Source organism: Salvelinus alpinus, chromosome 22 (genome assembly GCF_045679555.1).
Source record: "Salvelinus alpinus chromosome 22, SLU_Salpinus.1, whole genome shotgun sequence".
NCBI lineage: Eukaryota > Metazoa > Chordata > Actinopteri > Salmoniformes > Salmonidae > Salvelinus > Salvelinus alpinus.
The window spans coordinates 45,059,444-45,085,134 of record NC_092107.1 but is presented as its reverse complement, the minus strand read 5'-3'; the positions used below and the strand labels follow the sequence as shown (position 1 = coordinate 45,085,134).

The following is a 25,691-nucleotide window of genomic DNA, read 5'->3' as shown; positions in this document are numbered from 1 at the left end:
CATGGTAGTAGCACAAAACATTGTACAAACATTATTGGGCACAGACAACAGCACAAAGGGCAAGAAGATAGAGACAACAATACATCACGCAAAGCATCCACAACCTTCAGTAAGAGTGTCCATGATTGAGTCTTTGAATGAAGAGATTGAGATAAAACTGTCCAGTTTGAGTGATTGTTGCAGCTCGTTCCAGTCGCTAGCTGCAGCGAACTGAAAAGATGAGCGACCCAGGGATGTGTGTGCTTTGGGGACCTTTAACAGAATGTGACTGGCAGAATGGGTGTTGTATGTGGAGGATGAGGGCTGCAGTAGATATCTCAGATAGGGGGGAGTGAGTCCTAAGAGGGTTTTATAAATAAGCATCAACCAGTGGGTCTTGCGACGGGTATACAGAGATGACCAGTTTACAGAGGAGTACGGAGTGCAGTGATGTGTCCTATAAGGAGCATTGGAGGCAAATCTGATGGCCGAATGGTAAAGAACATCTAGCCACTCGAGAGTACCCTTACTTGCCGATCTATAAATTATGTTTCCATAATCTAGCCTTGGGCAGGATGGTCATCTGAATCAGGGTTAGTTTGGCAGCTAGGGTGAAAGAGGAGCGATTGCGATAGAGGAAACCAAGTCTAGATGTAACCTTCGCCTGCAGCTTTGATATGTGCTGAGAGAAGGACAGTGTACCATCTAGCTATACTCCTCTGTAAACTGGTATGAGGTGACAACCTCAAGCTTTAAACCCTCAGAAGTAGCAATAACACCTGTGGGAAGTGGGGAATTCTTCTTACCAAACCACTTGACCACAGAGAAAGCTAGTAGAAAACTAGCAAAGCTTTGTTGTAGAGCGTTTAACACAAAATTCGGGGAGGGGCCAGCTGAATATAAGACTGTATCATCTGCATATAGATGGATGAGAGAGCTTCCTACTGCCTGAACTGTTGTTGATGTAAATTGATAAGAGCATGTGGCCTAGGATCGAGCCTTAGGGTACTCCCTTGGTGACAGGCAGTGACTGAGACAGCAGATTTTCTGACTTTATACACTGCACTCTTTGAGAGAGGTAGTTAGCAAACCAGGCCAAAGACCCCTCAGAGACACCAATACTCCTTAGCCGGCCAACAGGAATGGAATGGTCTACCGTATCAAAAGCTTTGGCTAAGTCAATAAAAATAGCAGCACAATATTCCTTCAAATCAAGGGCAATGGTGACATCATTGAGGAACTTTAAGGTTGCAGTGACACATCCATAACCTGAGTGGAAACCAGATTACATACCAGAGAGAATACTATACACATCAAGAAAGCTAGTCAGTTGACAAGTTTTTAAAACACTTTTGACAAGCAGGGAAAAATAGAAATAGGCCTGTAACAGGATCAGCTTGATCTCCCCGTTTAAATAAAGGACAAACTATGGCTTTCTTCCAAGCAATGGGAACCTCCATAGAAAGGAGAGGCAGGTTAAAAGGTTGGACTTGGCTTGGTGATAATAAAACAAACAGCATAGATGTGATAGATGTGTAGAATATGAATCAGCAAGTAGAGATACTGGGGTGCAAAGGAGCAAAACAATTAATAAAATAAATAACAGTATGGGGATGAGGTAGTTGGATGGGCTATTTACATATGGGCTATGTACAAGTGCAGTGATTTGTGAGCTGCTCTGACAGCTGGTGCTTAAAGTTAGAGAGGGAGATATGAGTCTCCAGCTTCAGTGATTTTTGCAATCGTTCCAGTCATTTTCCAATCGTTCCAGTCATTGGCAGCAGAGAACTGGAAGGAAAGGCGCCCAAAGTAGGATTTGGCTCTGTGGGTGACCAGTGAAATATACCTGCTGGAGCGTGTGCTATACATTAGAAGGGGTCGGAGATGGGGAAATGTTGGACGGGCAAGGAGGCATGGAGTCAAATAGGAATCCTGACTTAATGAAGTGGTGTTTAAAGAGCTCAGCCATGTGCTTCTTGTCAGTAACAACCACATCATCAACATTAAGGGACATGGGCAGCTGTGAGGAGGAGGGTTTATTCTCCAGGTCTTTAACCGTTTTCCAGAACTTCTTGGGTTTAGACCCACAGAGAGAGAACTGCACCTTAAAGTAACTAACTTTGGCCTTCCGGATAGTCTGAGTGCACTTATTTCTCATCAGCCTGAACGAGAGCCAGTCAGTATGAGTGTGTGTGTGCTGAGCCTTTCACCAAATGCAATTCTTGAGGTGGAGTAACTCTGAAATATCACGGTTGAACCAGGGGCTGAACCTGTTTTTAATTCTCATTTTCTTTATGGGGGCGTGTTTGTTAACAATTCCACTGACAATATCAAAAAAGAAGGTCCTGGCATCTTCGACAGCTGATTCTATATCATTTTACAGAGGACAGTTCATGAAGGAAGGCTTGCTCATTAACGTTTTTTAGCAAGCGTCTGCGACAAATCAGGACAGGTCGTTTCACTGAGCAGCCATTATGAACACAGGCTGTAAAACAGTGATCACTAAGGTCATTACAGAAAACACCAGACAAACACAGACATGGAGAGATGATGTCTCCATGGCTTAGGGTTAAGGTTAAGACGTTTTAGGATATGATTGAAAACAGACAGTGAGAGATTGTCTCCATGACTAAATACCCTGTATATCAGTTGATCTGACTACAGTTTACTTCTTCTGATCTCCACACAGCAGACAACCTGAAGGTGATATGTGCATCCCAAATGGTACCCTATTCTGTTTATAGTGCACTACTTTTGACTATGACCCATAGGGAATATGGTACAATTTCTGATGCACCCTTGGTCTTTTTCAATGTAGCTAGTTCTGTGTCTAGACAAACAAAAACATACTCACCCCTAAAATACATCTCATCACAGTCCAATCTGTTGTTAACACTGTATCTAACACTGTATCTAACACTGTATCTAACACTGTATCTAACACTGTATCTAACACTGTATCTAACACTGTATCTAACACTGTATCTAACACTGTATCTAACACTGTATCTTTGCATTTCACCGCTAGTTGGAACAGTAAGTCAGTAAATGGATTCTGAAGCAGAAAGAACCTTTAGGTCTGCTGCAAGTCTTTTTTATGGTCCATAGGGATTAAAGGAGGAGGAGGGAGGGATTAAAAAATATATATATATATATTTCACCTTTATTTAACCAGGTAGGCCAGTTGAGAACCAGTTCTCATTTGCAACTGCGACCTGGCCAAGATAAAGCAAAGCAGTACGCCACAAACAACAACACAGAGTTACACATGGAATAAACAAACATACAATCAATAATACAGTAGAAAAATCTATATACAGTGAGTGCAAATGAGGTAGGATAAGAGAGGTAAGGCAATAAATAGGCCATGGTGGTGAAGTAATTACAATATAGCAATTAAACACTAGAATGGTAGAATGTGCAGAAGATGAATGTGCAAGTAGAGATACTGGGGTGCAAAGGAGCAAGATAAATAAATAAATAAATACAGTATGGGGATGAGGTAGTTGGATGGGCGTTTTACAGATGAGCCATGTACAGGTTCAGTGATCTGAGAGCTGCTCTGACAGCTGGTGCTTAAAGCTAGTGAGGGAGGTAAGAGTCTCCAGCTTTAGTGATTTTTGTAGTTCGTTCCAGACATTGGTAGCAGAGAACTGGAAGGAGAGGCGGCCAAAGGAAGAATTGGCTTTTGTGGGTGACCAGTGAGATATACCTGCTGGAGCGCGTGCTACGGGTGGGTGCTGCTATGGTGACCAGTGAGCTGAGATAAGGCGAGGCTTTACCAGGCAGAGACTTATAGATGACCTGGAGCCAGTGGGTCTGGCGACGAGTATGAAGCGAGGGCCAGCCAACGAGAGAGTACAGCTCGCAGTGGTGGGTAGTATATGGGGCTTTGGTGACAAAACGGATGGCACTATGATAGACTGCATCCAATTTGTTGAGTAGAGTGTTGGCGGCTATTTTGTAAATGACATCGCCGAAGTCGAGGATCGGTAGGATGGTCAGCTTTACGAGGGTATATTTGGCAGCATGAGTGAAGTAGGAAGCCAATAGGAAGCCAATTCTAGATATAATTTTGGATTGGAGATGTTTAATGTGAGTCTGGAAGGAGAGTTTACAGTCTAACCAGACACCTAGGTATTTGTAGTTGTCCACATATTCTAAGTCAGAACCGTCCAGAGTAGTGATGCTAGATGGGCGGGCAGGTGCGGGCAGTGATCGGTTGAACAGCATGCATTTAGTTTAACTTGCATTTAAGAGCAGTTAGAGGCCACGGAAGGAGAGTTGTATGGCATTGAAGCTCATCTGGAGGTTAGTTAACACAGTAGCCAAAGAAGGGCCAGAGGTATGCAGAATGACTTGCCTGGTAAAGGAGGGTTGATCAATAGAGCTGGAGGGTTGATCAATAGATCAGGAGGTTTGATCAATAGAGCAGGGTAATTGATCATCAATAGAGCAGGATGATTGATCCATAGAGCAGGAGGGTTGATCAATAGAGCAGGAGGGTTGATCAATAGAGCAGGAGGCTTGATCAATAGAGCAGGAGGGTTGATCAATAGAGCAGGAGGATTGATCCATAGAGCAGGAGGGTTGATCAATAGATCAGGAGGGTTGATCAATAGATCAGGGTAATTGATCATCAATAGAGCAGGATGGTTGATCCATAGAGCAGGAGGGTTGATCAATAGAGCAGGATGGTTGATCCATAGAGCAGGAGGGTTGATCAATAGAGCAGGAGGGTTGATCAATAGAGCAGGAGGGTTGATCAATAGAGCAGGAGGATTGATCCATAGAGCAGGAGGGTTGATCAATAGATCAGGAGGATTGATCAATAGATCAGGGTAATTGATCATCAATAGAGCAGGATGGTTGATCCATAGAGCAGGAGGGTTGATCAATAGAGCAGGATGGTTGATCCATAGAGCAGGAGGGTTGATCAATAGAGCAGGAGGGTTGATCAATAGAGCAGGAGGGTTGATCAATAGAGCAGGATTGATCCATAGAGCAGGAGGATTGATCAAAGTCTTTGTTGTGAGAGAGAGAGGGATGGAAAGACACAGAGAGAGAGGGATGGAAAACACAGAGATAGATGGAGAGAGAGCGGGATATATAGACAGAGATAGAGGATGGAGAGAGAGGGATGGAAAGACACAGCGAGAGAGAGGATAGAGAGAGAGGGATGGAAAGACAGATATAGGATAGAGAGAGAGAGGGATGGAAAGACAGAGATAGAGGATAGAGAGAGAGTGGATGGATAGACACAGAGATAGAGGATGGAGAGAGAGAGGGATGGAAAGACACAGAGAGAGGATAGAGAGAGAGTGGATGGAAAGACAGAGATATAGGATGGAGAGAGAGAGGGATGGAAAGACAGAGATATAGGATGGAGAGAGAGAGGGATGGATAGACACAGAGATAGAGGATGGAGAGACAGAGGGATGGAAAGACACAGAGATTGAGGATGGAGAGACAGAGGGATGGAAAGACAGAGATATAGGATGGAGAGAGAGAGGGATGGATAGACACAGAGATAGAGGATGGAGAGAGAGGGATGGAAAGACAGAGATATAGGATGGAGAGAGAGAGGGATGGATAGACACAGAGATAGAGGATGGAGAGACAGAGGGATGGAAAGACACAGAGATTGAGGATGGAGAGACAGAGGGATGGAAAGACAGAGATATAGGATGGAGAGAGAGAGGGATGGATAGACACAGAGATTGAGGATGGAGAGAGAGAGGGATGGAAAGACAGAGATGGAGGATGGAGAGAGAGAGAGAGGGATGGAAAGACACAGAGAGAGATGGATGGAAAGACACAGAGATAGAGGATGGAGAAAGAGAGGGATAGAAAGACAGAGATAGAGGATGGAGAGAGAGAGGGATGGAAAGACACAGAGAGAGGACAGAGAGAGAGGGATGGAAAGACAGAGATGGAGGATGGAGAGAGAGAGAGATGGATGGAAAGACAGAGAGAGAGGGATGGAAAGACAGAGAGAGAGAGGATGGAGAGAGAGAGGGATGGAAAGACAGAGATGGAGGATGGAGAGAGAGAGAGAGGGATGGAAAGACAGAGAGAGAGGGATGGAAAGACAGAGAGAGAGGATGGAGAGAGAGAGGGATGGAAAGACAGAGATAGAGGACAGAGAAAGAGGGATGGAAAGACAGAGATGGAGGATGGGGAGAGAGGGATGGAAATACAGAGATAGAGGACAGAGAAAGAGGGATGGAAAGACAGAGATGGAGGATGGAGGATGGAGAGAGAGGGATGCTCCGAGGTTTTTTTTCTTGTAGGGAAATTCAACCAATATGAGGTTGTCCATTGAGAGATGATGTTGAGAGATGTTGTTGTTGTCGTCCTAGACATAGCTTTAAACCTGCTGACAACAACTAGTTGAATGTTGATGTGTTTGTTTCCCAGGTACAGCTTTAATGAGGAGTCAGACCTAACAACACTGCTGAAGGGGGACCCACATGAACAAGTATGGGGTCGCCATGGAAACCGCTTCTCCTGCTGTCCGTCATCAGTGGCCTTTCAGGTAATATAGTAGGGTTGTATTAGGTGGTGTGGTTGTATATATATATATATGTATTATTTAACCTTTGTTTAACTAGTCAAGTCAGTTGTTAGGTTCTAATTCTCAGAATAAAACCTCTACGGACATTATGAAAGCTTAACCAAGTTTAATTCTTCACAGAAGGTGCATTAGACAAAAATATTTTCACACAAGCACTGATATTTAACCGTTCCTCATAGGCTGAGTCTCCTCCTACACATCTGTACAAATATCATTCTATACTGCTAGGCAGGACACTAGTGATACGGGCCATACATTTTTATTTCTCCCTTAAGGTGACCTGACCTCAACCCCCCTCCATCACTAATCCATGGCTCTCTCCCCTTATCAATGCCTGCCCTGACCTCAACCCCCCTCCATCACTAATCCATGGCTCTCTCCCCTTATCAATGCCTGACCTCAACCCCCCTCCATCAATAATCCATGGCTCTCTCCCCTTATCAATGCCTGACCTCAACCCCCTTCCATCACTAATCCATGGCTCTCTCCCCTTATCAATGCCTGACCTCAACCCCCCTCCATCACTAATCCATGGCTCTCTCCCCTTATCAATGCCTGACCTCAACCCCCCTCCATCACTAATCCATGGCTCTCTCCTCTTATCAATGCCTGACCTGACCTCAACCCCCCTCCATCACTAATCCATGGCTCTCTCCCCTTATCAATGCCTGACCTCAACCCCCCTCCATCACTAATCCATGGCTCTCTCCCCTTATCAAAGCCTGCCCTGACCTCAACCCCCCTCCATCACTAATCCATGGCTCTCTCCCCTTATCAATGCCTGACCTCAACCCCCCTCCATCACTAATCCATGGCTCTCTCCCCTTATCAATGCCTGCCCTTACCTCAACCCCCCTCCATCACTAATCCATGGCTCTCTCCCCTTATCAATGCCTGCCCTGACCTCCACCCTCCTCCATCACTAATCCATGGCTCTCTCCCCTTATCAATGCTTGCCCTGACCTCAACCACCTCAACCCCCTCCATCACTAATACATGGCTCTCTCCCCTTATCAATGCCTGCCACATGTAATCGCTTCCCTGCACTCAACACTTCCAAGCTTAGTTCCTTCCTCCTATAACCATTACCTTCTGGTGTAGACCCTCCACTATATACCATCCTCCTATAACCATTAACTTCTGGTGTAGACCCTCCACTATATACCTTCCTCCTATAAACATTACCTTCTGGTCTAGACCCTCCACTATATTCCTTCCTCCTATAACCATTAACCTCTGGTGTAGACCCTCCACTATATACCTTCATCCTATAACCATTCACTTCTGGTGTAGACCCTCCACTATATACCTTCCTCCTATAACCATTACCTTCTGGTGTAAACCCTCCACTATATACCTTCCTACTAATACCCTTAACTTCTGGTGTAGACGCTCCGCTATATACCTTCCTCCTATAACCATTAACTTCTGGTGTAGACCCTCCACTATATACCTTCCTCCTATAACCATTCACGTCTGGTTTAGACCCTCCACTATATACCTTCATCCTATAACCATTCACTTCTGGTGTAGACCCTCCTCTATATACCTTCCTCCTATAACCATTACCTTCTGGTGTAAACCCTCCACTATATACCTTCCTCCTATAACCATTCACGTCTGGTGTAGACCCTCCACTATATACCTTCATCCTATAACCATTCACTTCTGGTGTAGACCCTCCACTATATACCTTCCTCCTATAACCATTACCTTCTGGTGTAAACCCTCCAATATCCGCCTTCCTCCTATAACCCTTAACTAGTGGTCTAGACCCTCCACTATATACCTTCCTCCTATAACCATTCACTTCTGGTGTAAACCCTCCACTATATACCTTCCTCCTATAACCCTTAACTAGTGGTCGAGACACTCCACCATATACCTTCCTCCTATAACCATTACCTTCTGGTGTAAACCCTCAACTATATACCTTCCTCCTATAACTCTTAACTAGTGGTCTAGACCCTCCACTGTATACCTTCCTCCTATAACCATTCACTTCTGGTGTAGACCCTCCACTATATACCTTCCTCCTATAACCCTTAACTAGGGGTCAAGACACTCCACTATATACCTTCCTCCTATAACCATTACCTTCTGGTGTGGACCCTCCACTATATACCTTCCTCCTATAACCCTTAACTTCTGGTGTAGACCCTCCACTATATACCTTCCTCCTATAACCATTAACTTCTCGTGTAGACCCTCCACTATATACCTTCCTCCTACAGATACCCATTACCTTCTGGTGTAGCCCTCCACTATATACTTTCCTCCTATAACCATTAACTTCTGGTGTAGACCCTCCACTATATACCTTTCTCCTACAGATACCCATTACCTTCTGGTGTAGACCCTCCACTATATACTTTCTTCCTATAACCATTACCTTCTGGTGTAGACCCTCCACCATATACCTTCCTCCTATAACCATTACCTTCTGGTGTAGACCCTCCACTATATACCTTCCTCCTATAACCATTCACTTCTGGTATAGACCCTCCACTATATACCTTCCTCCTATAACCATTACCTTCTGGTGTGGACCCTCCACCATATACCTTCCTCCTATAACCATTACATTCTGGTGTGGACCCTCCACTATATACCTTCCTCCTACAGATACACATTACCTGCTGGTGCAGACCCTCCACTATATACCTTCCTCCTACAGATACACATTACCTGCTGGTGTAGACCCTCCACTATATACCTTCCTCCTACAGATACCCATTACCTTCTGGTGTAGACCCTCCACTATATACCTTCCTCCTATAACCATTACCGTCTGGTGTAGACCCTCCACTATATACCGTCTTCCTATAACCATTACCTTCTGGTGTAGACCCTCCACTATATACCTTCCTCCTATAACCATTACCTTCTGGTCTAGACCTTCCACTATATACCTTCCTCCTATAACCATTACCTTCTGGTGTAGACCCTCAACTATATACCTTCCTCCTATAACCATTACCTTCTGGTGTAGACCCTCCACTATATGCCTTCCTCCTATAACCATTACCTTCTGGTGTAGACCCTCAACTATATACCTTCCTCCTATAACCATTACCTTCTGGTGTAGACCCTCAACTATATACCTTCCTCCTATAACCATTACCTTCTGGTATAGACCATCCACTATATACCTTCCTCCTATAACCATTCACGTCTGGTGTAGACCCTCCACTATATACCTTCATCCTATAACCATTCACTTCTGGTGTAGACCCTCCACTATATACCTTCCTCCTATAACCATTACCTTCTGGTGTAAACCCTCCAATATCCGCCTTCCTCCTATAACCCTTAACTAGTGGTCTAGACCCTCCACTATATACCTTCCTCCTATAACCATTCACTTCTGGTGTAGACCCTCCACTATATACCTTCCTCCTATAACCCTTAACTAGTGGTCGAGACACTCCACCATATACCTTCCTCCTATAACCATTACCTTCTGGTGTAAACCCTCAACTACAGTGGGGAGAACAAGTATTTGATACACTGCCAATTTTGCAGGTTTTCCTACTTACAAAGCATGAAGAGGTCTGTAATTTTTATCATATGTACACTTCAACTGTGAGAGACGGAATCTAAAACAAAAATCCAGAAAATCACATTGTATGATTTTTAAGTAATTAATTTGCATTTTATTGCATGACATAAGTATTTGATCACCTACCAACCAGTAAGAATTCCGGCTCTCACAGACCTGTTCGTTTTTCTTTAAGAAGCCCTCCTGTTCTCCACTCATTACCTGTATTAACTGCACCTGTTTGAACTCGTTACCTGTATAAAAGACACCTGTCCACACACTCAATCAAACAGACTCCAACCTCTCCACAATGGCCAAGACAAGAGAGCTGTGTAAGGACATCAGGGATAAAATTGTAGACCTGCACAAGGCTGGGATGGGCTACAGGACAATAGGCAAGCAGCTTGGTGAGAAGGCAGCAACTGTTGGCGCAATTATTAGAAAATGGAAGAAGTTCAGGATGACGGTCAATCACCCTCGGTCTGGGGCTCCATGCAAGATCTCACCTCGTGGGGCATCAATGATCATGAGGAAGTTGAGGGATCAGCCCAGAACTACACGGCAGGACCTGGTCAATGACCTGAAGAGAGCTGGGACTACCGTTTCAAAGAAAACCATTAGTAACACACTACGCCGTCATGGATTAAAATCCTGCAGCGCACGCAAGGTCCCCCTGCTCAAGCCAGCGCATGTCCAGGCCCGTCTGAAGTTTGCCAATGACCATCTGGATGATCCAGAGGAGGAATGGGAGAAGGTCATGTGGTCTGATGAGACAAAAATAGAGCTTTTTGGTCTAAACTCCACTCGCCGTGTTTGGAGGAAGAAGAAGGATGAGTACAACCCCAAGAACACCATCCCAACCGTGAATCATGGAGGTGGAAACATCATTCTTTGGGGATGCTTTTCTGCAAAGGGGACAGGACGACTGCACCGTATTGAGGGGAGGATGGATGGGGCCATGTATCGCGAGATCTTGGCCAACAACCTCCTTCCCTCAGTAAGAGCATTGAAGATGGGTCGTGGCTGGGTCTTCCAGCATGACAACGACCCGAAACACACAGCCAGGGCAACTAAGGAGTGGCTCCGTAAGAAGCATCTCAAGGTCCTGGAGTGGCCTAGCCAGTCTCCAGACCTGAACCCAAAAGAAAATCTTTGGAGGGAGCTGAAAGTCCGTATTGTCCAGCGACAGCCCCGAAACCTGAAGGATCTGGAGAAGGTCTGTATGGAGGAGTGGGCCAAAATCCCTGCTGCAGTGTGTGCAAACCTGGTCAAGAACTACAGGAAACGTATGATCTCTGTAATTGCAAACAAAGGTTTCTGTACCAAATATTAAGTTCTGCTTTTCTGATGTATCAAATACTTATGTCATGCAATAAAATGCAAATTAATTACTTAAAAATCATACAATGTGATTTTCTGGATTTTTGTTTTAGATTCCGTCTCTCACAGTTGAAGTGTACCTATGATAAAAATTACAGACCTCTACATGCTTTGTAAGTAGGAAAACCTGCAAAATCGGCAGTGTATCAAATACTTGTTCTCCCCACTGTATATACCTTCCTCCTATAACCCTTAACTAGTGGTCTAGACCCTCCACTGTATACCTTCCTCCTATAACCATTCACTTCTGGTGTAGACCCTCCACTATATACCTTCCTCCTATAACCCTTAACTAGGGGTCAAGACACTCCACTATATACCTTCCTCCTATAACCATTACCTTCTGGTGTGGACCCTCCACTATATACCTTCCTCCTATAACCCTTAACTTCTGGTGTAGACCCTCCACTATATACCTTCCTCCTATAACCATTAACTTCTCGTGTAGACCCTCCACTATATACCTTCCTCCTACAGATACCCATTACCTTCTGGTGTAGCCCTCCACTATATACTTTCCTCCTATAACCATTAACTTCTGGTGTAGACCCTCCACTATATACCTTTCTCCTACAGATACCCATTACCTTCTGGTGTAGACCCTCCACTATATACTTTCTTCCTATAACCATTACCTTCTGGTGTAGACCCTCCACCATATACCTTCCTCCTATAACCATTACCTTCTGGTGTAGACCCTCCACTATATACCTTCCTCCTATAACCATTCACTTCTGGTATAGACCCTCCACTATATACCTTCCTCCTATAACCATTACCTTCTGGTGTGGACCCTCCACCATATACCTTCCTCCTATAACCATTACCTTCTGGTGTGGACCCTCCACTATATACCTTCCTCCTACAGATACACATTACCTGCTGGTGCAGACCCTCCACTATATACCTTCCTCCTACAGATACACATTACCTTCTGGTGTAGACCCTCCACTATATACCTTCCTCCTACAGATACCCATTACCGTCTGGTGTAGACCCTCCACTATATACCGTCTTCCTATAACCATTACCTTCTGGTGTAGACCCTCCACTATATACCTTCCTCCTATAACCATTACCTTCTGGTCTAGACCATCCACTATATACCTTCCTCCTATAACCATTACCTTCTGGTGTAGACCCTCAACTATATACCTTCCTCCTATAACCATTACCTTCTGGTGTAGACCCTCCACTATATGCCTTCCTCCTATAACCATTACCTTCTGGTGTAGACCCTCAACTATATACCTTCCTCCTATAACCATTACCTTCTGGTGTAGACCCTCAACTATATACCTTCCTCCTATAACCATTACCTTCTGGTATAGACCATCCACTATATACCTTCCTCCTATAACCATTAACTTCTGGTGTAGACCCTCCACTATATACCTTCCTCCTATAACCATTACCTTCTGGTGTGGACCCTCCACTATATACCTTCCTCCTATAACCATTAACTTCTGGTGTAGACCCTCTAAACGCTAGCATTCTATCAGTGAATTGAACCCAACACAGTTAAGAACAAATTCTTATTTACAATGATGGCCTACCGGAGAACAGTTGGTTAACTGCCTTGTTCAGGGGCAGAACGACATATTTTTACCTTGTCAGCTCAGGGATGGTGGGGTTGTATGTGGATGGTGGGGTTTTGTGGGGGTGGTGGGTTGTATGGGGGTGGTGGGGTGGAGGGGTTATATGGGGTGGTGGGTTGTATGTGGATGGTGGGGTTGTGTGGGGGTGGTGGGTTGTATGGGGGTGGTGGGGTTGAATAGGGGTGGTGAGTTGTATGGGGTGGTGGGTTGTATGGGGTGGTGGGTTGTATGGGGCGGTGGGTTGTATGGGGGTGGTGGGTTGTATGGGGTGGTGGGTTGTATGGGGTGGTGGGTTGGTGTGGTTGTATGGGGTGGTGGGTTGTATGGGGGTGGTGGGGTTGTATGGGGTGGTGGGTTGTATGGGGTGGTAGGTTGTATGGGGTGATGGGTTGTATAGGGTGGTGGGTTGTATGGGGTTGGTGGGTTGTATGGGGTTGTATGGGGTTGTATGGGGTTGGTGGGGTTGTATGGGGTTGGTGGGGTTGTGGGGTTGTATGGGGGTGGTGAGGTGGTGGGGTTGTATGGGGTGGTGGGGTGGGGTTGTATGGGGTGGTGTGGTGGTGGGGTAATATGGGGGTGGTGGGGTTGTATGGGGGTGGTGAGGTGGTGGGGTAATGTGGGGGTGGTGGGGTTGTATGGGGTTGTGTGGGGTGGTGGGGTTGTATGGGGGTGGTGTGGTGGTGGGGTAATATGGGGGTGGTGGGGTTGTGGGGTTGTATGGGGGTGGTGGGGTTGTATGGGGTGGTGGGGTTGTGGGGTTGTATGGGGTGGTGGGGTTGTGGGGTTGTATGGGGTGGTGGGGTTGATGGGGTTGTGGGGTTGTATGGGGTGGTGGGGTTGTGGGGTTGTATGGGGTGGTGGGGTTGTGGGGTTGTATGGGGGTGGTGTGGTGGTGGGGTAATATGGGGGTGGTGGGGTTGTGGGGTTGTATGGGGTGGTGGAGTTGTGGGGTTGTATGGGGTGTTGGGGTGGGGTTGTATGGGGTGGTGGGGTTGTGGGGTTGTATGGGGTTGGTGGGGTTGTGGGGTTGTGGGGTTGAGGGGTTGTGGGGTTGTATGGGGTTGTGGGGTTGTATGGGGTTGTATGGGGTTGTATGGGGTTGTATGGGGTTGTGGGGTTGTATGGGGTTGTATGGGGTTGTTTGGGGTTGTATGGGGTTGTGGGGTTGTATGGGGTTGTGGGGTTGTGGGGTTGTATGGGGTTGTGGGGTTGTGGGGTTGAATGGGGTTGTGGGGTTGTATGGGGTGGTGGAGTTGTGGGGTTGTATGGGGTGGTGGGGTGGGGTTGTATGGGGTGGTGGGGTTGTGGGGTTGTATGGGGTTGGTGGGGTTGTGGGGTTGTGGGGTTGTGGGGTTGTATGGGGTTGTGGGGTTGTATGGGGTTGTATGGGGTTGTATGGGGTTGTGGGGTTGTATGGGGTTGTATGGGGTTGTTTGGGGTTGTATGGGGTTGTGGGGTTGTATGGGGTTGTGGGGTTGTGGGGTTGTATGGGGTTGTGGGGTTGTGGGGTTGTGGGGTTGAATGGGGTGGTGGGGTTGAAATGGGTTGGTGGGGTTGTGGGGTTGTGGGGTTGTATGGGGTTGTGGGGTTGTATCGGGTGGTGGGTGGTGGGGTTGAATGGGGTTGAATGGGGTTGAATGGGGTTGTTGGGGTTGAAATAGGTTGGTGGGGTTGTGGGGTGATACTCATGGACTCATGGTGAAGGACTCATGGTGACGGATTCATGGTGACAGACTGGTGAGTATCCCTTTGACATGTAAAATGAAAGTGTAAATTGATCCAGGAGAGATGGCACTGCTGACTGAAGAATCTACAGAACCTGCAGATCTGCCAGAGCTGTGTGTGTGTTCCAGGTCTATTAGTGAATAACAGGATCCTCCAGAGACAGGAGATGTTCAATGAGTACTGTAGCAGCTTTCTGCAGAACACTTCGCCGATTAATGAATGAAGACAGAATTATTGTTGTCAAAATTTAATTTGGTGATACCTGCTACTGGTGATACCTGCTACTGTAGAGAACCACGCTGGTGATACATGCTACTGTAGAGAACCATGCTGGTGATACATGCTACTGTAGAGAACCATGCTGGTGATACCTGCTACTGTAGAGAACCATGCTGGTGATACATGCTACTGTAGAGAACCATGCTGGTGATACCTGCTACTGTAGAGAAACATGCTGGTGATACCTGCTACTGTAGAGAACCATGCTGGTGATACCTGCTACTGTAGAGAACCATGCTGGTGATCCCTGCTACTGTAGAGAACCATGCTGGTGATACCTGCTACTGTAGAGAACCATGCTGGTGATACCTGCTACTGTAGAGAACCATGCTGGTGATACCTGCTACTGTAGAGAACCATGCTGGTGATACATGCTACTGTAGAGAACCATGCTGGTGATACATGCTACTGTAGAGAACCATGCTGGTGATACATGCTACTGTAGAGAACCATGCTGGTGATACCTGCTACCTTAGAGAACCATGCTGGTGATACATGCTACTGTAGAGAAACATGCTGGTGATACCTGCTACTGTAGAGAACCATGCTGGTGATACATGCTACTGTAGAGAACCATGCTGGTGATACATGCTACTTTAGAGAACCATGCTGGTGATACCTGCTACTTTAGAGAACCATGCTGCTGATACATGCTACTGTAGAGAACCATGCTGGTGATCCCTGCTACTGTAGAGAACCATGCTGGTGATACATGCTACTTTAGAGAACCATGCTGCTGATACATGCTACTGTAGAGAACCATGCTGGTGATCCCTGCTACTGTAGAGAACCATGCTGGTGATACATGCTACTGTAGAGAACCATGCTGGTGATCCCTGCTACTGTAGAGAACAATGCTGGTGATACATGCTACTGTAGAGAACCATGCTGGTGATACATGCTACTGTAGAGAACCATGCTGGTGATACCTGCTACTGTAGAGAACCATGCTGGTGATACATGCTACTGTAGAGAACCATGATTGGTGATACCTGCTACTGTAGAGAACCATGCTGGTGATACATGCTACTGTAGAGAACCATGCTGGTGATACCTGCTACTGTAGAGAACCATGATTGGTGATACCTGCTACTGTAGAGAACCATGCTGGTGATACATGCTACTGTAGAGAACCATGCTGGTGATACCTGCTACTGTAGAGAACCATGCTGGTGATACATGCTACTGTAGAAAACCATGCTGGTGATACCTGCTACTGTAGAGAAACATGCTGGTGATCCCTGCTACTGGTGATACCTGCTACTGGTGATACTTGCTACTGGTGATACTTGCTACTGGTGATACCTACTACTGGTGATACCTACTACTGGTGATACCTACTACTGGTGATACCTGTTACTGGTGATACCTACTACTGGTGATACCTGCTACTGGTGATACCTACTACTGGTGATACCTACTACTGGTGATACCTGCTACTGGTGATACTTGCTACTGGTGATACCTACTACTGGTGATATATACTACTGGTGATACTTACTACTGGTGATATCTGCTACTGGTGATACCTGCTACTGGTGATACCTGCTACTGGTGATACCTGCTACTGGTGATACCCACTACTGGTGATACTTGCTACTGGTGATACCTGCTACTGGTGATACCTACTACTGGTGATATCTGCTACTGGTGATACCCGCTACTGGTGATACCCACTACTGGTGATACCTGCTACTGGTGATACCTACTACTGGTGATATCTGCTACTGGTGATACCTGCTACTGGTGATACCTGCTACTGGTGATACCTGCTACTGGTGATATCTGCTACTGGTGATACCTGCTACTGGTGATACCTGCTACTGGTGATACCTGCTACTGGTGATATCTGCTACTGGTGATACCTGCTACTGGTGATACCTGCTACTGGTGATACCTACTACTGGTGATATCTGCTACTGGTGATACCTGCTACTGGTGATACCTGCTACTGGTGATACCTGCTACTGGTGATACCTGCTACTGGTGATACCTGCTACTAGTGATACTTGCTACTGGTGATACCTACTACTGGTGATACCTGCTACTGGTGATACCTGCTAATGTGATCCCTCTACCTCCCAACTCATAAACCCAATGTGATCCCTCTACCCACCAACTCATAAACCCATATGATCCCTCTACCCGCCAACTCATAAAACCAATGTGATCCCTCTACCCACCAACTCATAAACCCAATGTGATCCCTTTACCCACCAACTCATAAACCCAATGTGATCCCTCTACCCACCAACTCATAAACCCATATGATCCCTCTACCCACCAACTCATAAACCCAATGTGATCCCTCTACCCACCAACTCATAAACCCAATATGATCCCTCTACCCACTAACTCATAAACCCAATGTGATCCCTCTAACCCCCAACTCATAAACCCAATGTGATCCCTCTACCCACCAACTCATAAACCCAATGTGATCCCTCTACCCCCAACTCATAAACCCAATGTGATCCCTCTACCCACCAACTCATAAACCCATATGATCCCTCTACCCCCCAACTCATAAACCCAATGTGATCCCTCTACCCACCAACTCATAAACCCAATGTGATCCCTCTACCCCCAACTCATAAACCCAATGTGATCCCTCTACCCCCAAACTAAGAAACCCAATATGATCCCTCTACCCCCAACTCATAAACCCAATGTGATCCCTCTACCCCCAACTCATAAACCCAATGTGATCCCTCTACCCCCAACTCATAAACCCATATGATCCCTCTACCCACCAACTCATAAACCCAATGTGATCCCTCTACCCACCAACTCATGAACCCAATGTGATCCCTCTACCCACCAACTCATAAACCCAATGTGATCCCTCTACCCACCAACTCATAAACCCAATGTGATCCCTCTACCCACCAACTCATAAACCCAATGTGATCCCTCTACCCACCAACTCATAAACCCAATGTGATCCCTCTACCCACCAACTCATAAACCCATATGATCCCTCTACCCACCAACTCATAAACCCAATGTGATCCCTCTACCCACCAACTCATAAACCCAATGTTTTCTCCCTAACCCACCAACTCATAAACCCAATGTGGTCCCTCTACCCACCAACTCATAAACCCAACATGATCCCTCTACCGACCAACTCATAAACCCAATGTGATCCCTCTACCCACCAACTCATAAACCCAATGTGATCCCTCTACCCACCAACTCATAAACCCAACATGATCCCTCTACCCACCAACTCATAAACCCAATATGATCCCTCTACCCACCAACTCATAAACCCATATGATCCCTCTACCCCCCCAACTCATAAACCCAATGTGATCCCTCTACCCACCAACTCATAAACCCAATATGATCCCTCTACCCACCAACTCATAAACCCATATGATCCCTCTACCCACCAACTCATAAACCCAATGTGATCCCTCTACCCCAACTCATAAACCCAATGTGATCCCTCTACCCACCAACTCATAAACCCAATGTGATCCCTCTACCCCCAACTCATAAACCCAATGTGATCCCTCTACCCACCAACTCATAAACCCATATGATCCCTCTACCCCAACTCATAAACCCAATGTGATCCCTCTACCCACCAACTCATAAACCCAATGTGATCCTTCTACCCACCAACTCATAAACCCAATGTGATCCCTCTACCCACCAACTCATAAACCCAATGTGATCCCTCTACCCCAACTCATAAACCCAACATGATCCCTCTACCCCCCAACTCATAAACCCAATGTGATCCCTCTACCCCCCAACTCATAAACCCAATGTGATCCCTCTACCCCCCAAGTCATAATCTCAATGTGATCCCTCTACCCACCAACTCATAAACCCAATGTGATCCCTCTACCCACCAACTCATAAACACAATGTGATCCCTCTACCCACCAACTCATAAACCCATATGATCCCTCTACCCACCAACTCATAAACCCAATGTGATCCCTCTACCCACCAACTCATAAACCCAATGTGATCCCTCTACCCACCAACTCATAAACCCAATGTTTTATCCCTAACCCACCAACTCATAAACCCAATATGATCCCTCTACCCACCAACTCATAAACCCATATGATCCCTCTACCCCCCAAACTCATAAACCCAATGTGATCCCTCTACCCACCAACTCATAAATCCAATATGATCCCTCTACCCACCAACTCATAAACCCAATGTGATCCCTCTACCCACCAACTCATAAACCCAATGTGATCCCTCTACCCACCAACTCATAAACCCAATGTGATCCCTCTACCCACCAACTCATAAACCCAACATGATCCCTCTACCCACCAACTCATAAACCCAATATGATCCCGCTACCCACCAACTCATAAACCCATATGATCCCTCTACCCACCAACTCATAAACCCAACATGATCCCTCTACCCACCAACTCATAAACCCAATGTGATCCCTCTTCCCACCAACTCATAAACCCAATGTGATCCCTCTACCCACCAACTCATAAACCCAATGTGATCCCTCTACCCCCAACTCATAAACCCAATGTGATCCCTCTACCCACCAACTCATAAACCCAACATGATCCCTCTACCCACCAATTCATAAACCCATATGATCCCTCTACCCACCAACTCATAAACCCAACATGATCCCTCTACCCACCAACTCATAAACCCAATGTGATCCCTCTTCCCATCTACTCATAAACCCAATGTGATCCCTCTACCCACCAACTCATAAACCCAATGTGATCCCTCTACCCCCAACTCATAAACCCAATGTGATCCCTCTACCCACCAACTCATAAACCCAATGTGATCCCTCTACCCACCAACTCATAAACCCAACATGATCCCTCTACCCCCAACTCATAAACCCAACATGATCCCTCTACCCCCCAACTCATAAACCCAATGTGATCCCTCTACCCCCCAAGTCATAAACCCAATGTGATCCCTCTACCCACCAACTCATAAACCCAATGTGATCCCTCTACCCACCAACTCATAAACCCAACATGATCTCTCTACCCACCAACTCATAAACCCAATGTGATCCCTCTACCCCCCAACTCATAAACCCAATATGATCCCTCTACCCACCAACTCATAAACCCAATGTGATCCCTCTACCCACCAACTCATAAACCCAATGTGATCCCTCTACCCACCAACTCATAAACCCAATGTGATCCCTCTACCCACCAACTCATAAACCCAATGTGATCCCTCTACCCCCGAACCCAATGTGATCCCTCTACCCACCAACTCATAAACCCAATGTGATCCCTCTACCCCCCCAACTCATAAACCCAATGTGATCCCTCTACCCACCAACTCATAAACCTAATGTGATCCCTCTACCCCCCAACTCATAAACCCATATGATCCCTCTACCCCCCCAACTCATAAACCCAATGTGATCCCTCTACCCCCGAACCCAATGTGATCCCTCCCTTCAGTACCAAGCCGGCCTACCTTCCTGCCTGGTTTCTTGCTTGCTTGCTTGCTTGCCTACCTGCCTTATGTACCCAGGCTTCCTGCCTGCCTTCACCATATATGTTACAGTCCATTACTAACTGTTAAGCACAGATAATATCCTAAAATAAATTCATTAGTTCCTCTTTCAATTCAATGAATGCAGAGCGACAGTAGAAGGCATGTGCATGACTGTGACTACCCAGGGTGAAAACTCAGATGGATGTCTTCTGATTGCCAAGTGTATATGTGACTCACCACCTGGATTCCACATGTGAAATGGTGTGTTTTACATTGGATAAAAGTAGAGACTCAGAGCTACAAAATGGTATATCACACACTACAGTTGAGGAACAAAGGAATGTTAATTCATTTGTAATCTCACTTTTGAGAAAAGGGCCTTTGAGTTTATAAGACTAAAAGTGGTAGTAGCCTACAATAAAGTACAATTCCAGGTAAACAGAAAGTGTCCTGATAAAAATATTTTATAAATATTAGATGACGCATACCCAGACACACTTGTCTAAATTGATGGGTCATGTGAAATACATGCTATAACCCCCAGCCACACGCAGTGGTGGAAAAAGTGTTAAATTGTCATAAGTATAAATCATTTCAAATTCCTTATATTAAACCAGACGGCACAATGGTTTTCTCTCTTTTTATTGACGGATCGCCGTAAGTAGTACTTTTGACCTCTGCCCAAATGTATTCACACCAGTACATTAGCATACTTTATATACTGTTACACACACACTTATCACATAGTATTCCATACATAAGTTAACAAGGCCATGCAACCTGAGTTGAAACCTAAGTGAGGTGCAGTACAGTACATAAACAGATGCACGCGCCATACATTTATGTGGTGGACAATTGATACGGTCACATGATATTGTTGTGGTATGTCACAAAATCATGTTAAGACCACACATATCAATATTCATTTTATATGTCAATATTTTGCTAAGTCTTGCTAAGTGGATGGTCTCGGCAGAAGGTGTAAACGGTACAGCCAAATGGTTACTTGCATAGTAGCAATATCAGAAATAGATAGTATCAATATAAATAAAATAATATACAGTGTGTACAAGACCAATATCAATAACAATATCAATCAGTGATAGACAAGGCAGTTATATGCATACAGTCAGGGGTAAAGTGGCTGAGCAGCATGATAAAAAAATAAATAGTAGCAGCAACGTATGGCGTGTGTGTTAGAAGAGATTAATTTGAATAGAGGCACTGCAGATAGTGCTGATGACTGGTCCGTCCAAACTACGCATGAACAAGGGAATCTATATTTTCGGAGAGCCTGTTTCTGTCCTGCCCTTGACTTTGGTGCAGGGCATGTGATGTCCATAGCTTCTTCGTCGCAAAACTCCTGTCACGCCTGCTCCCGCTCTCCCTCGAGTGCCAGACTACCTTCGTTCCCTACATCTGCACTTCATCACCGGTCACCATCACACGCACCTGCGCATCATTGGACTCACCTGAACTCCATCATTATTTGATTGCCTCCCCTTTATCAGTCTGATTCCTCTGTTGGTTCACCGTGTCTGCATTGATGTTGTTACTTTGTTCCCTGTCCAGATGCTGTTCCTGTCCCGTTTCATGTCCGTAATTTATTAAATGTTCTCCCTGTACCTGCTTCCTGTCTCCGGCGTCATTCCTCACAGAATGCAGACACCATAATTGGAAGCATCAGGGAGGCCTTGTTTTTTGTTGATGATGTCGGGTCCCATCGTCGATGGAACCGGGGTTGCCTCAGCTAGCTCGTCGGGCTTCCACGCCTTAGCTGGCTCAAGATGTCGTCTTGCCTCGGTTGGCTTGGCAGGCGCCCACACCACGTCATGCTTTAGCCGGCCCATCAGGCTCCCACGCCTCAGCCGGTTCGTCAGGCTCCCAAGGCTCCCATGCCTCTGCTGGTTCGTTGGGATTCTACGCTCAAGCCGGCTTGTACAGCGCCCATGCCTCGGCAGGCCCGTCAGTCTCGCCCAGGTGGGACGCCGGGTGGTGCCCCTAGAAGGGTCTGTAAGTACCGATGCTGGAGAGGAGAAGCAGGTAAGGAGAGTGAACATTTAATATAGCAGAGACATGGAACAGGACACGAACAGCGTCAGAACCGGGTAACAAAAACAACAAACAGCAATTAATGCTAAAGTGGGGAACAGAGCTGGGGAACAGACAGATATAGGGGAGGTAATTGAGTCCAGGTGAGTGCAATGAATCGCTGATCTGCGTGACAAGGGAAGCAGGTATGCGTAATGATAGTGGCAGGAGTGCGTGGTGCTGGGCAGCCTGGTGCCCTTGAGCGCCAGGGAGGGAGAGCGGGCACAGGCGTGACAGTACCCCCCCCTCTAGTGGCGCCACCCGGCGTCACACCTGGGTGAGCCTGACGGGCCGGCTGAGGCATGGGCACTGGACAAGCCGGCTGGGTGTAATATCTCGATGAACCAGCAGAGGCATGGGAGCCTGGCGATCCCGGAGGAGGCGTGAAAGCCTGTCAGTCCCAATGAGGCGTGGGAGACCGATGAGCTGGCTGAGGAGTAGATGCCTGACGAGCCGGCTGAGGCGTAAAAAACCTGCCGATCCAGCTGATGCCTGACGTGGGATGTGCGCCTGCCGAGCCAACCTGGGCAAGGAAACCTCAGCATTTTGTAAAAACCGACGCTGGAGATGAGAAGCAGGTAAGGAGAGTGAACATTTAATATAGCAGAGACATGGAACAGGACAGGAACAGCGTCAGAACCGGGTAACAAAAATGACAAACGGCAATTAATGCTAAAGTGGGGAACAGAGCTGGGGAACAGACAGATATAGGGGTGGTAATGACAGGTAATGACTGCCGTCAGGTAGCCTAGTGGATAGAGTTGCAGGTAGCCCAGTGGTTAGAGCGTTGGACTAGTAGCCGAAAGGTTGCAAGATCGAATCCCTGAGCTGACAAAGTAAAAAATATGTTGTTCTGCCCCTGAACAAGGCAGTTAACCCACTGTTTTTAGGCTGTCATTGAAAATAAGAATGTGTTCTTAACTGACTTGCCTAGTTACATAAAGGTAAAAAATTCATTTTTGATGCAGGTGTGAGTAATAATAGGGGCAGTAGTGCTGTGCAGCCCGGTTCCCTTGAGCACCAGGGATGGAGAGTGGGTGCAGGTGTGACAACTCCCTGATCTTCTCAAAAAGACCAGTTTGTCTAGCTGGGTCCAGTCCAGGTGGTGCTTGTACAGGCAGACCATCTATGGGAGGAAGGATGTCAGCGTTGTGCAGCAGCTGAAACCTGGTCCCGACTGAGTCCGGACGCTCCTTGGTGACAACAACACCAGGCTCCAGAGCATCACAGCTGTAAAACAGGAAATAACGAAAACAATTTAGAAGACATTACAGCCCTGCACAACATCAATTCACCTCCCAAGTTTAGATAAGAAGAATAACCTCATACAATGCAATGAAAATTATTTTTACCTGAAGTGCTGGTACTGCTTGATCTGTGGCAGCGACCTGAAGTATAGAGTCAGGTGTTGTTGCCAGCCATAGCTTTCTACCAGCACCGTACCATCCTCCAGTCCAACCAGCTGTGGGATGTTGACCCCTGTCACAGTGGTGGTGTTGTGAAAGACAGCAATCTCAGACAAAGTGTTCTCTCTGGTCTTTCTGAAGCGCTGCTTGATGAGGCTGAAGCACCAGTCGGGTGCAAACTTGCTGTGGCCCGTGATCAGGAAGTGAAGGTCCAGACTGCGGTGGAGCTTGTGCATGGTCCGCCAGGCACAATAACAGAGCACAAGCTTGTTCTTGTTTTGACCACTGCAGTAATCACAATTCAGGTCCACACATGTTTCCTCAACTCTGTAATTGGTCCATGTAGTTGATGACTGGGCTGCTGCCTTTGCCTGCTTGGGCCAGCTCTCTTTTTGATGGGAAGCATTAGACAATTCTCCTTGTATGACTTGTGGAGGAGAGTCAGGCCTGTTCTACTGATGCATAAAGACACATTCTAGATACAAATATTTTAGCAATAGGCTATAACTAGCAATGTGAAATGGCATTCTGAGAAAACATCACTAATGTTGCACAGAATTCATACACGCAAACTACAGCCATCTAACCTCAGCGTTAGTTAGCTAACAGCAAGCTTTAATTTGTTTAGACATGTCACGTTAAATTTAGTAAGCTAAAAAATTAACTATAATCCCAATCCATAGATTAATGCTACTAGCAATACAAACCGATTGTCATAGCTAAAGTTAACCAAATAAATTAGGTTGAATATATGTATAATGTAGACCACTATGGGAGCACCACTATACTGTAGATCACTATGGGAGCACCACTATACTGTAGATCACTATGGGAGCACCACTATGCTGTAGATCACTATGGGAGCACCACTATACTGTAGATCACTATGGGAGCACCACTACACCACTATACTGTAGATCACTATGGGAGCACCACTATGCTGTAGATCACTATGGGAGCACCACTATGCTGTAGATCACTATGGGAGCACCACTATACTGTAGATCACTATGGGAGCACCACTATACTGTAGATCACTATGGGAGCACCACTATGCTGTAGATCACTATGGGAGCACCACTATGCTGTAGATCACTATGGGAGCACCACTATACTGTAGATCACTATGGGAGCACCACTATACTGTAGATCACTATGGGAGCACCACTATGCTGTAGATCACTATGGGAGCACCACTATACTGTAGATCACTATGGGAGCACCACTATACTGTAGATCACTATGGGAGCACCACTATACTGTAGACCACTATGGGAGAACCACTATACTGTAGATCACTATGGGAGCACCACTATACTGTAGATCACTATGGGAGCACCACTATATTGTAGATCACTATGGGAGCACCACTATACTGTAGATCACTATGGGAGAACCACTATACTGTAGACCACTATGGGAGCACCACTATACTGTAGATCACTATGGGAGCACCACTACACCACTATACTGTAGATCACTATGGGAGCACCACTATACTGTAGATCACTATGGGAGCACCACTATATTGTAGATCACTATGGGAGAACCACTATACTGTAGATCACTATGGGAGCACCACTATACTGTAGATCACTATGGGAGCACCACTACACCACTATACTGTAGATCAC

General features: G+C 46.2%; 1 protein-coding gene across 1 annotated transcript in view; it reads left to right on the top strand.

Annotated features, from left to right (window-relative positions):
• The window catches only part of LOC139549548 (contactin-5-like), a 785,449-nt gene that overhangs the window by 182,944 nt on the left and 576,814 nt on the right, over window positions 1–25,691 (top strand). Inside the window, exon 3 of the mRNA XM_071360158.1 lies at window positions 6,400–6,517. Within this exon, the coding sequence (XP_071216259.1) occupies window positions 6,463–6,517 (55 nt within the window). The 5' untranslated portion in view covers window positions 6,400–6,462. The remainder of the gene's footprint in view (window positions 1–6,399; window positions 6,518–25,691) is intronic.